Genomic DNA, 14,262 nt, shown 5'->3' on the forward strand with positions numbered 1-14,262 from the left:
AACTTCGCCTGAGGCCAAGTTCGCCTAAATGATAACTTCGCTTACGGCCAAGTTCGCCTAACTAATAACTTCGCCTAAAGCTAAGTTCGCCTGATGACAACTTCGCCTAAAAGCTAAGTTCGCCTGATGACAACTTCGCCTAAAGCTAAGTTCGTCTGATGACAACTTCGCCTAAAGCCAAGTTCGCCTAAGGTTTAACTTCGCCTAAAGTCAAGTTCAAATAGAGAATAGATTAAAAACGATAAGTAAAAGTAAGCTAATACTAGGCCACCAGATTAGATCAGGCGAGTATTGATACGTGTAACTTATACAGTCAGCCGAGCTCAGTTAAAGAAGGGATTTACAACTATCGGAAGAAGAAGCAGAGTTCAGGTGAGTTTCTAGCCCCATTCCTTGTTATGTTTTCGGGGCTGTGTGCATACTCGATGTGTTGTTAATACATTTATCCTAAGTGATAAGTGTATGCCATATGTGATATATGTGATGGATATGAATGATTGCTTGTCGGTACGCGAACGATCTTCGGATATTGCGCGTACTGTCAGGTTAAAAATAAAGGTACGAATATTATATCGAAGATGTATGAATATTACAAATGAATACTTGTCGGGGCGTGAACGATCTTCGGATATTGCACGTAACGGCAAGGGGTATGGTTGTTAAATGAAGGATGTAAAGAACGCCTAGAGTGTTCTTATGCTATAATGTAATTATTGTATATGTGAAGTATGTGTATACAGGTACACGAATGGTATGTGAGTTCTACGTTTGACATAGTAAGTTAGGATGGCAAATCCCTCTAGCTTCTGTCGGACATAGACTCGGCTGGTGATGGCGTAGTTAAGGACTGCGGGCCTTATACGTAATGTAGATGATAGATGTAAACGTAGATAGGGACGGTGGGCCTTATACGTGTTACAGATAATAGACGACAACGTAGTTAAGGACTGCGGACCTTATACGTATTATAGATAGGCATCAGCATAGGGAAGGACTGTGGACCTTATACGTGCTGTGGTAGCATAGGAGAGGACTGCGGACCTCATACGTGCTATGAATTAGGTTGCAACATAGGGAAGGACTGTGGACCTTGTACGTGTTGTGGAAGTGGGATGGTATAGGGAAGGACTGCGGACCTTGCACGTACCATGAATGGTGAACATAGGTAAGGACTGCGGACCTTTTACGTGTTCACGACCTTGAGTACAGGTATAGACGGCGGACTATGAACGTACTCTCGGTAGACTGAGGTTAGTGATTGTAGATATGTATGTATGTATGGTAGTAAGTATGTATGTAGAACAGAAGGGTAACTAGTTAAGTATGGATATGTATCTTCGGATATGTATGTATGTGTATGTATTGTATGGCGTCCGATTAACTAGAACTCACTCAGCGTAGCTGACTTTTAGTATCCACCCAGGTGAGTAGAATGAGACAGCTAGCTTGAGCGGGCACATGGTAGGCGAATAGGAGACTGGCATCTGAAGACTCAAGATGTTTTAATGTAATTGACGTTTATTTTGAAAGACAAGAATGTTTAATTAAGGCAAGTTTTGGATTGCTGTAACGTTTCATGAAGGTTTTTATATTCCGCGAAAGTTTTAATGAACTCTGATTTGTAAGAACTGTGTTTATGAGTAAATCCGACGCTAAAGTAAGGCTACCGGGTTCGGGGCCTTACAATATTGTAATATATATGTTGTTCAACAAATATTTATCGAAATAATGCGTTCTATGTGAAATCAAATATTTACTATTACTCAAATTCAAAACTATAGAATAATAATAATTGCTATAGTGTTGTTTTAATTACTCTGCACGTATTATAATAAAGGTAGCACTTTATTTATTTTCTTTTTGTGGTGGATATTATTAAAGTTTTTATAGTGGATGTTATTAAATAGCTAATGCTAATGAGCTATAGCTCAATTTGTATTAGATGAGAATTTTTGTGGTGGATATTATTAAATTTTTTTATAGTGGATGTTATTAATAGCTAATGTTAATGAGCTATAGCTCAATTGGTATTAGGTGAGAAGTGAATACTTGGGTTGAATACTACAAGGTTTCAAATTCAAATTTGATTTCAGCTAGGTTTTAAAACAATAGGTATTTGGACGGCGAGTTTTCCTCGAAATAAGAGATGGTGGCATTTGGTTATCTGACAATGTATGTGATTGTGGGAGTATAGGGTCACCTTTTACTATTAAATTATCCTAAATAATTAGGTTAATTTATTCATTGGCCGTTCAAAATAGAATTTGAAATAGCTAAAATAAAAAGTAGGGGAAAAAATGGCTGTTGGGTTGGAAAGAACTTAATCGACTTCATCAAATTCAAATCATGTTATAATTTTCATAATAAGTATGAAAAACATCAATCTCGTCTTCTTGTAACAAATTTATCTAAAATGCGTCCGTCAAGATAGAATTCAAAAGGAACAATTTTCAAGAATTTGATAATTTGTACTGATCAGGTAGGAAACATAGAAAAAGCGTCTGGAAAAACTGCTTTTGAGAAAAAAATTTAGTGAGAAAATATGGACAGCTCTCTCAACATTTTCAAATTTTTGGCTGGTCGACCTTGTTAGATTATTTTCACGTGTCAGATTATAATTTGTGTAGAAATCTCGTTGAAACGTATCCCAAAGTGTCGCTCTAGTCCAAATTTCTTGGGACATTTTAGGAATCTTGAACATTTGTGGGCCATTTTCTAAATGTCCATTTTGAGAATTTCCCCTTTGAATATGTGAGGTGCACATATCGAAACCGGTTTGAAATTCGAAACTTGTATCTAAATGAAGCCAATCTAAACCGGAAACCAGTTTGAGATAAACTGGCTTGGACTCGATCCAATCCGACGGTTTTTAATTAGTTTGTGATTCCCTTCGTTGAAACTAGTTAGAAACCAGTTAAACTGAATAGAGACAAACCGGTTTAATTAACTTTGACTTGATCATATCCCATTTATAAACCAGTCACTCCTGATCAAGTTTGGACCCAAAACTGATTTTATGCACGTCTAATTGTGATACTTATCTTTCCATGAGAGACAACTCTCTCGTCTCTATTGATATTTAAATAACTAGTTAAGTGTGGTGTTCGGAACCGAATTTGAGTCAAGTCTAATCCATGACATTAGTAGATGCTATAAAAACTAAATAGTAAACATAAACTTGCTTGAGCTAGTATGCTTCACCTTAAAAAAATATATCTAGTAGATAAACTAAATACACAATCTATATAGCCTTGCATCCTTTTAATCATTTCTAACAAATTAATTATCCATTCTTTTATACTTCTAACAAAGCAAAGAAAAACCTAACTAAAATTGATATATATAATAAAGAAAAAAAGTTTAAATGATGTCTAATAGCTAATCATATCTTCTTGAGGTTAATTCTCTCTTACTATCCTGCGTCTTCTCTTTACAACTTGTGAAAGTTGCAACTGAGATTAACAGTTTGTTTTCATATAAGTTTTAATTATCATACAAATTTCATATAACTTATGAAGATTCAAGAACTCCAGCTGAGATTGCATCGTTGATATTGTGAGAATGATTATGTTCACCTTTGTAAGTAACGATAAGCATTGAAGTTACGTCCACAGCTCTCTCAACATGTTTTCTAGCAGGGCAACCTTTAACGCTGCTACATTTATAATAACCCCTGAATTTATAAATACAACCATCAATATGTCGAATCAAATTATTAAATTACTTATGTTACAAATTTTATTTTGCTTAATAATTGATCACCGAGTTTTGAAGATTAAATATTACATTCAAAAGATTAAACTTCTAATATAAAAATTATTGAATACGTTTATTTAATTTGAAGGGATATATTCCATTCGATTAATAAATTCTTTTGCGAATTTTCTTATAAAAGTCTAAAATAAATACCACGTGGTCAAATAATTATATGATCAAAATGCCCAGACACGCGTCAAACTTTTACATGCGTCTGGATGACTGCCCCTATCCAATCATTTTCAACCAAATTTCAAAGTCAAATGTCCTAATGGTCAACGAGTCACCGAGTGGGCAAAACTCACTGAGTTGACAAGCTATTAAGAACTACAACTAGTATGAACTATGAAGAGACTCACCTTGGATGTGGAGAACCTTTGATCGGTTTTTGACCGTACTTCCTCCACGAGTAATCATCCGGTGGTATATCTGCCATCTTCGTGCTTATTGCGGGTACTCCTGCAAAATTTATTTTCTGGTTAACCAAATCCAGCATCTAATCTTGTTATTACCCTTAGTTTGTTATCTTAGTTTGTTATCTATTTAACTAATCGAAGAATTGCATTTATAGAGAAGACAAACGAACAATAAGCTGCCCAGCTGAGATGACTCTTTTTTTAATAAAAAAAAATGTTTTTAAAAAACAACATTCATATTGATACAGAGATTATAACATTACTATTCAAGACCCCTTCGGTCATAACATTATTATATCATCGAGGCACAAACTTAAAAATTCGGGTACCCTTTTTTAGAACAATGGCCGTGTCGTGAAGAATTAACACATCCGGTGTGAGAATCGTCACAATTCCGTTTGAAGGAAGACGACGAAATATTCGACTGACTAGCAGACGACACCTGTGACAGATTCGTCATCCGAAATCCAGAAAACATCGACCGCTGTAAACTGCTTGTCTCTCTTGTCACCAAAGATATAAACGAATTCGCATGAGCTGCAGCGCCAGATAAGTTGATCGTCTTAATCGGAAAATCATTCCTATCAAACGATCCTGATTCCACAAACGAACCCTGGAGATTCGTTTGGGGAATAATCGGAGGCATGCGCTGCTGTATTGGCGCAGGGGAATACACCAACTCCGCCAATACAGCAGCGGCCATGTAGTTTTGCTGATTAGAAACTGGAGCACGTCTGAAACGAGCATGACCGGTGCGGGTCTGATCGAGTAAAGATATGAACCTTTGGAAGTTGTTAACCCCGACATCAACAGCAGGTGTGTAATCAGTGGTGCAGGAGAATCGGTAGCTCCCGCAAAGGGAGACGAGGACGAAGACGACATCGTTTTGGTTGGAATTGAGCGTTTGAAGAAAGCCGCGGAGGCTCTCAAGGGTTTGAAAAATGGTTGTTGCAGCTTCTTCGAAGAAATTTTGTTCCATTAAACGTTGTTTCCATGAACTTACATTAAGTTGGCCGTCATAAGTCATACCAAGTACTATTCAAAAGGTAAAGTTGAAAGTTGGATTTATGGGTTGACAAAAAAACAAAACATATTAAACAAAAATAGAAGTCAAGATATACATCGTATATAGATGCGCTATACGTGTAAGTAAAATGGTCGTATTATGGTACGTGACTAGTAAGTATTGTTTGCAAGTCTTTGTTTTCTATATTTAATGATTAACTGATTGATGTATTATTCACGAGTTGACTATTTCATAATGTATTTGATCGTCAAACTATAGGTTTAAATGAGATCGACTTGCTAAATATTAAAATCGAGTCGAGCTTAACGAGCTCGAGTTTAAAAACAAACGAGCCTGAGTTTTAACGAGATCGACTTGCTCTTTTTACACATGTGTATCTTGTATATTGTGGTTACTTTTCCTTTTATAGGATGTAACTGGTCCTAATTAATCTTAAGGACGTAGTCTACATAAAAGATTTAGATACCAAGGATAGTAAACAAATATTTTGTACCTAACTCTTTTAACCAAATGTATGTTAATGCGCGTGTAAACAGTTTGAATCATAATATCATATAAAATTGACCTGATTTAAATGAAAAATGTTTAGTTAAATAAACGAAAAGTGCATGTATCACCGACTTGTATTGTAATCGTAATATGTGTGTGATTCAGTGATTGTGTGATGTGAATAAAAATGGGCTAACATGAAAATGATGTTTTATCTTGTTAACTTGTTGGGCCAATGTATCATTGTTATTGAAAGAAAATACCTCCGTTGGGCCAATGGACATAACTGGACCGACTTTCTTTGTTCCTAAATCCTAAATGCTTCATTAAGCCCATCGCATGTGACAATTTGAGCTCAGCTTAACAAACATCCGGTGTAAACGGAACCCTGGGTGGTTAGTGGGTTATTTGGTTTAGACTTTATAAATTACTAGTCGGTGAGCGCATGCTTCGCGGCGGGTCAATCCACTTTTAAAACGTGTAAAATGACGGCAGATTCAGCATCTTAAATACACACATTTTGACCTGCTTAGAGCATCTCCAATGCAGCATATCTGTTTTTGTTTCAAACCGCTAACTCAACATGCCACATCAAATTTTAAACCAACCTACAAAAATATTTATTTCTACTCCAGTGGTTATTACTAGTTTGTGTTTCAAATTGCCAACTCATCACCTACTTTTCCCTCGATAGTGAATTATTCCATCTTCAAAAACTGGTTTGTGTTTCCAATACACTACACTTCTGGCACCCACCTCCAATGAGATGAGGCACCTGTGTTGAATTTCATAACAGCTTCACATAAGATTCAAAACACCCCATTGGAGATGCCCTTAAGAGGTGGTTGATGAGTGTACTTGAGTCAATGCACAAAAATGACTGAGTTCTCCTTTGGGACAAATGAGAAAGTAAATTGCTATTCTATGTAAATGAAAAAAAACTCCTAATCTATTAACATATATGATTAAAGATGACATTCTGAAAAAGAAAATGATTTGGCCATTTCCTCGTCACAAGTAATCTCATGTTACTATTGTATTATGCAATGGCTCACATAACCATAATCTAAAAAGCGTACTCCCCTGATGATAATAGAATGATTCCCACCAAAAATAACAAATTAACATTATGTTCTTGCTATCTTTGTTAAAAAAAAAACAACGGAAATAAGAAACCCACATCGATTCAAAACATCAAAACACATCATCTCCAACTTAAGCCAAAGGAGTGGTAAGGAAGCCGTCCTTCAGAACATCGATTTCTGATTTTAAGTAGTTGAAAAAAACCAGTGACAAGTAAGCAGGTAACTGATTATAAGATGGGATTACTTCATAAAATAGTAACCACGTTTTAATCTTTATTTAGTGTTTCAATCTTAGATATTTGACCTGGATAACATGTTATTTAGGTTTATTATGCACTCCTCTTAAGTAAGAGGTAAGCACGTGCACTCCTCGTAAGTTACCAGTTGTTTACTTTACACTCCTCTTAAGTTAAGAGGTGTTTACTAGGCATTCCTCTTAAGTTAACAAGTGTTACTTTACACTCCTCTTAAGTTAAGAGGTGTTTACTTTGCACTTCTCTTAAGTTAAGAGGTGTTTATTATGCACTCTTCTGAAGTTAACAAATGCTTGTATACAATGTCAAAATATTTGAAAATAAAAAAAAAATCATAGATAAACTGCTATTAGGTCAAATATTTATGATTGAAATACTAAATAAAGGTTAAGTGACCTAAATAAAACAAAACTTTACACAAGTGACCTGATTGGAACAAATCTAAATCTTGATTACTATTCTATGGAGTAATCAATTATAAGATTGTTAAAATACCATGAAATCAAATTCAAAAGTAACAATTACTTTCGTTTTTGCTCTCTTTTTGGAGGCTCAACCCACTCACTGACAATCTTCTTAAAGTCAATCGTGTTCTTAGGGCTGTAAACGAACCGAACGAACATGAACAAGGCCTAGTTCATGTTCGTTTATTAAGAAAATAATTGATTACGAACGGTTCACGAACACTTATCGAACGATATTTTATGTTCGTGTTCGTTCATTAAGGAAATTAATATGTTCACGAATGGTTCACGAACACAAATAAAATCGGCAGAGCCTAAAGATTGAGACCAATGTATTCATCAATGTAAATAATGAAAGCCTGTAACGAATCGAATCAGTGGCGGAACCAGAAAATTCCAAATGGGGGGTCGTAAAATAATTGTTTTACATTCGTAATTCAATGGTGTACAAAACTTACTTTTTTTTACCGATAGTCGGCAACTGGCATCTTCGAGGTCCCATAGCTTTAAACCGTTGTAGAATTACTTCATTTTCTACACTTGCAAAAATATCTTTCTCTACATAGCACACCAATGCATCTGTGAGAAAATTATCACCCATCTTGTTACATAAATCAGTCTTGATAAACTTCATCGCAGAAAATGATCTTTCGACGGTAGTTGTTGCAACCGCAAAACCAAAGCCAACTCAACTAGTCGATAGACGATGTCATATGTAATATGATATTTCATTTGAACCATTTTCTTTGCAAGTTCTCCGATATCATGAAGACCGGTAAAAACTTCATTACTTGTCATATTTGAAATGTACTGTCACACCCTCAAAATCCACTAACGGAGTTTTACCGTCAGAGGGTGTGAACTGGCAGGATCGAAATCATCAGTTATAATCAAACCATAAAAACGTTTAAATGCAAATAAGTGCGGAAGCGTAAAAACCTTAATTCAAAAGCTGCGTCACGCAGGACGACTTAAAACCAAAGATAACTGTTAAAAGTATGTTTGCAAAATAAAAGTGTTTTCATTTAATGCATGCTCCTAAACCGCGCGCCCGCCTCGGCTACCTGAGAATAACATACTAAAAGTGTCAACACAAGGTTGGTGAGTTCACAAGTTAAATAAGATAAATCGTTTAGCGTTTTGCGTAACCTCGTTACGACGATTCAGTGTTTTGCGTAACCACGTTACGTCGTTTAAGTGTTGCGTAACCCCGTTACGACGTTTAAGTGTTGTGTAACCACGTTACACAACGTTTAAGTGTTTTGCATTACCAGATAGTGTTATGTCAAATTATATATCGATAGGTAGCTAATCTATACAACAAGTATCGCTAAGTGGTTCGCGACCGAAGCTGACTGTTTATCAGGTGCCCGTCACCAGGTCAATCCAGACCATGGTAAGTGTTAGCCAAAATTACACCCACTCAACCTCCAGTTGAGCTTAACGTCGGGTGGGGTTTGTCAAACCCAGTAGTACTACTCAACAGTGACTCGCTATTCCAAATATTAACCGGTCCGATGTGTGGGACTTCAAATGTTACGTTTGCCGCTTAGCCCTTTACAAGTGATATATAATTTATAACAAAATCTTAAATATGCGTTTATCTCAGAAAATATGTTTATCGGAGTATGTTATCTCCCCCAAGTGAAAAACGTTTGAAAACAGTTCAAAGAGCGGGGTAAGTGAAACTCACTGTTTGCGAAGACTATCCCGATCTAGATCACCAAGTGATGCGCGTCGTAGAAACTCTCTAGCGTTCTAAATAACAAAGAGATTTTCTAAGTATCGGTACGTTTAACGAGTCTCTAGACTCGGCACATAATTCCTATGCACGTAACAGATTTCGTGTTTCGTTTGTGAGTCGTGTGTGACTTACACAAGTACAATTGTGATACGATACATGAGTGAGCAATTACTTTCGTGTCACGTACTAATAATGCATATCACTAGCAATTTCTCCCCGTAAGGGCAATTTGGTCACACAACAATTAACTAGCAATTATTCCCGTAAGGGCATTTTGGTCAACAAACAAAGACTAACTAACCATTATTCCCCATAAAGGGCAATTTGGTCAATTCATGGCAATCAACTAACAACTATTCCCCGCAAGGGTATTTTGGTCAAAATACAACAATTATATAAAAACTATCATATTTCATGCAATCCTACACCATTCAGCAGCTAGTTTCGTTATGACAGAATTTCTACTTGAAAGATTGCACTAGTTCACTGATTATAACGTCTCAATTAATTCACCAAAAATTACCACAGAAGCATACATATCTCAGGTTTCCAGAACATATTTTATCTTATCTTTATTCCACATATTTTTCTTATAATGACCAAAACATTACAGCAAACTCTTATCAGTCAGATTCATGTGCAACAGAATGTTATTTGCAATTCCCGTTAAACGAAAAATCCAATAAATGCAAGACCACTTGGGTTTGGTTCCTAACTCAATGAGTCAACTTCCAGAAGTGGAACCAACCCAATTGGTCTCGTAGTTCATGAGATATAACATTTACAACATAACCTAACAGCAGGTCTAACAGCTCAGCTTTGCATCACGTTTTTGTAAAATCATAAAAGTATACTTCCACTTATCCAAAAATTACGAATTTATACTTTATAGAAACTAGACTCAACCTAGTTTACTGCAGTACCCACAATCTCAATCAATTTTCACGTTTACACTTCGTTACAGTCAGTTAAACATCGTATATACATTCTGTCCAGAATCTGTTCACATCAAAACTCAACATAATAACAATCTATGAACTATCATGCATCCATATAACCCTCTAGACACTATAACTACTATCCATGCATATCAATCACACCATACATACAAGATTAGGGTTTGTGTTCTAATTCAAATCAAAGACAACAATGAATCATGCAACAACATCAATCTAGTTATCAATCCATAATCCAACTAACAACAAGCATATTAATCACCTACATGCACATGATCGGCCGATTAGGGTTTACACACAACCCATTAAACATCAAAATTAAACAACAAAGAGGTAAGAGGTGATCAAGTATACCTTCCTAGCACCTAGTTCTTGGATTAATCTCTTGATTTGATGTGTGTATGTGTGATCTTGGTGGACGGCAGCCGTGAAGAACAAGGAGAGAGAGAGAGGCGATCGGGTGGGGGTGAATGGGTTAGGGTTTTGTGAATAGGTTATATTTATAATAATACAAGTTACACTCTAGCCCCTAATCTTTCAAGTGTTACATCTCTAGCCTAAACTAGTTGGTTCTTGTTTCTTGTTTAACATTCCACATAACAATCAAGTAGCACACATATATCTAACACATAATAATCACATAATTAGTGTTTTGACGTTTGTCGTTTATTTATCAATCGTTCGCGTCAACTCGTTTGCGTTTCGGTGCAAATCCCGAAAGACTACACATGTAGTAAGTGTTAAGCGTCATTTAAACCCTAGTTTAAATGTAATGAAGTGTGCGTTATAGATTCAACGATCTTAAAGTTTGAATTGACGGAGTTGAGTTAACGGGGTTAACCTGAAATTGACGATTGTCACATGTACCTATCAAGTTGTATCCTTAGTTGACCAAGATCGAAGCCACTAAAATCATCATAATATAACTCAGCAAGCCGTAGTAACTTCTCACGGTCAAAAGTTTAAAATGATTCTCTAGGGTCAAGACACGCTATACATGTAAGCAACTCCGAGTTTGCCTTAGTAAAACGCTCATTCATTTCATTAAGAAGAAGATCAACAACCTAGAATCATGTGGAAATAAAATATATAAAGTTTACTAGCAAAAAAATGTTATAAGCTGAAGTTTGTTAACAAAAATAAATAAGAATAAGGCACCTGATAAAAAAATATCAGCGCGAAAACGATGGAGATATGTCTGTGGCTCACCATCAATTGTCCTTCTAACTCGCCCTGGAATGACGTCTTCCATATTAGGCATATAAATTTGGAAAATTAGCAATAAATAATCCCACCTTTTGTGTATTGGCCGATAATAATCCCACCTTTAAAAATCACTAGCAATGGTCCCACCTTTTAACTATTTTTGTCTCACTGGTCCTCCGTTAAAAAATACTTAACGTCGTTATGTTTTTTTCCTAGTTTCAAACCGATGTTTTAGGGCTTTTGATCGGAAGAACGATATGAGTCGACTGATATAAAACTTTTGAACGGTGATTCAAATGGCTTGATTTTTGTTAATTGGAAATTCAAGCACCCGAATTGAAACATTGTTTCGTCATTTGGATCACCATTTCGAGATAAGTTTTACATCGGTCGACATGTATCGTTCTTCCGATCAAAAGCCCTAAAACATCGGTTTGAAACTAGGGAAAAAGCATAACGACGTTAACTATTTTTTAACGGAGGACCAGTGAGACAAAAATAGTTAAAAGGTGGGACCATTGCTAACGATTTTTAAAGGTGGGATTATTATCGGCCAATACACAAAAGGTGAGATTATTTATTTCCAATTTTCCTATAAATTTCATTTTTAGAACAAAATGTGGTGACTTCATTCATTAGCTCCTCCTAGCCATCATCTCTATATTTCTTTATATCATATTTCATATCTTCAATCAATTGAACCGCATTACCAATATTTTGATTCTTCAACTGTAGGGCTTGTGACAAGTCATTTGTCTTTCTTAATAAGTTTACCATTAAATGAGCAATAAAGACAAACTTAAACTTTTCCATTTTCTCGGCCATACCAAGCGCAATGCCTCTAGTTTTTCCATCGATGCCCTCTTTTGACAAAGCAATAAGCACTTCTCTCACTGGTTTCCACAAGTCTAAAAGTCGAAGATAGTTTTAAGATGGGAACCCCAACGAGTGTCACCAACTCGGGCTAAACTCATTTCTTAGGTTTTTCCCTTTTTCTGTACATACTTCACCTGTCTCAATTCGTTTCACAAAATCATCATGTTGTTTTTGTCGAATCAAATCTTTCCTTTTACATGAAGCTCCAACAATATTCACAATCCTTGTAAGGTAATCAAAAAAAGAACTTACAGATGCATATTCAGATGAAGTGGCCACGACTACCAATTGTAACTGATGTGCAAAACAATGTATATAAAATGCACACTTATTTTCAGCTAAATTTTTTTGCTTCAATCCATTTAGCTCCCCACGCATATTGGAAGCTCCATCATAACCTTGACCTCTAAATTTAGACATTGTTAAATTACTTTTTCCAAAAAGTATCAATAGCACTTTTTAGAGATGATGCACAAGTGTCGGTAACATGAACTACCCCAACAAACTGTTCAATCACTTCTCCAACATCATCCACATATCTCAAAACCACCGCCATTTGCTCTTTTATAGAACAATCACGAGACTCGTCAATTAAAATAGAAAAAAACTTATCTTTAATCTCATTCACAATAATCTTTCTTTCCTCCGTGGCACATGCATTAACTATTTCTTTTTGGATTTTAGGCGAAGTTAACTGATAATTTCCATGTGATTTTGAATTAAACGCCTTATTTACTTCATCATTACGTTCACAATACCATTTGACAAGTTCAAGAAAATTACCTCGACTGTTAGAGCTTATAGAGTCATCATGCCCGTGAAAAGCCAAACCTTGTTTTAAAAAGAATCGAATCACATCAACAATAGCGGTTAACCGAACACGATAAACAATCTCATCTTGCTTACATTGTTGTGACAATACATTGTCTAGATTGTGCCTTTGATCTTTAAATAACTCAAACTAAACTCTAGCATGATTATGTCTACTATTTTGACCTCCTTCATGATCACGAAAATTTTCAAATACCTTTTTCCAGTTTTTAAACCATGGTTGATAAAAGACTTCATCCCCATGTCTATTACCGGTAGGGAACAAATAACACCACAAACAAAATGCCTCATCTTTTGATGCACTATATTCCAACCAACAAAAACGATCAAACCATATTTTTGAAACTTTCTCAATTGTCCACAAATTTGTGTTTTGGGAAAATTATGACCTTTTGGTTGGCAACCACCTTTCATTATATAATGTATCCTTACTTCCTCTCGAATATTAATTGAATAATCATTAATTGGTTTGCGCAAGGCTGGGTCACCAACAATTTCATCTTCCGATACTTCAACTTCTTCTCGACTTCTTTTATTATTATTTTCATTGGCATGTGACGAACTTGATGGAGTCTCAATACTTGATTTGGGTGTGTTACCAAAATATTTTTTGATAGAAGCGTTTTTACATACACAAATAATAAAATTAATTATCATAATAAATTATATAAAACAACAAGTTCTAGATTAGATCATATATACTAAATGATCTTGTAAATTAACTACATAAAAGATAACTACACAACAAGATTCCTAATTTCCGATTGTTAAAATCACAAAGTATTAACATTCTAAATAATAAAAATTAGTTAAAATAAATACTAAAAACAATAGAGTTAACTTACTTCATATTGTCTTTTGAGTTAGGCCACAATAGGAAAAAGAAACACCCAAAACGTGTAAATGAACAACTGTAACAAGGGAATTTTGACGACTGACTTCTGCACTAGGTCAAAAGTAAAAGAATAGGCTATTAATAAAATATTAGGTTTGTATATGGGCTTATTAAAAAAGTTATACTGGTTCATTTAAAAGGCCCACATTCCTATAAACCCATATATAATAAATAGCATATTTTTCTTTTCTGCCCACAGCCTGTCATCTTCTTCATTCTTCAGTATCACCATTTCACACTTCAAAGTTTTGCCGGAAACCACC

General features: G+C 35.4%; 2 protein-coding genes and 1 pseudogene across 2 annotated transcripts; all 3 read right to left on the reverse strand.

Moving 5' to 3' along the window:
* Positions 1 to 3,510: 3,510 nt before the first annotated feature.
* LOC143588765 (putative WRKY transcription factor 15) lies at positions 3,511 to 5,054 on the reverse strand (annotated as a pseudogene).
* Positions 5,055 to 12,042: 6,988 nt separating this feature from the next.
* Positions 12,043 to 12,693, reverse strand: LOC143588756 (uncharacterized). Its single transcript, XM_077069681.1, has 2 exons — positions 12,408 to 12,693; positions 12,043 to 12,305 (listed from the first exon to the last, which is right to left on the reverse strand). The coding sequence occupies exons 1-2, from the start codon at positions 12,691 to 12,693 to the stop codon at positions 12,043 to 12,045; spliced, it is 549 nt and encodes a 182-aa protein (XP_076925796.1).
* Positions 12,694 to 12,700: 7 nt separating this feature from the next.
* LOC143588757 (uncharacterized) lies at positions 12,701 to 13,347 on the reverse strand. Its single transcript, XM_077069682.1, has 2 exons — positions 13,301 to 13,347; positions 12,701 to 13,211 (listed from the first exon to the last, which is right to left on the reverse strand). The coding sequence occupies exons 1-2, from the start codon at positions 13,345 to 13,347 to the stop codon at positions 12,701 to 12,703; spliced, it is 558 nt and encodes a 185-aa protein (XP_076925797.1).
* Positions 13,348 to 14,262: the final 915 nt, after the last annotated feature.

This window comes from Bidens hawaiensis, unplaced genomic scaffold (genome assembly GCF_021521415.1).
Source record: "Bidens hawaiensis isolate Kalapana, Puna unplaced genomic scaffold, B.hawaiensis_p1.1 tig00036759_1, whole genome shotgun sequence".
NCBI classification, from domain to species: Eukaryota; Viridiplantae; Streptophyta; class Magnoliopsida; order Asterales; family Asteraceae; genus Bidens; species Bidens hawaiensis.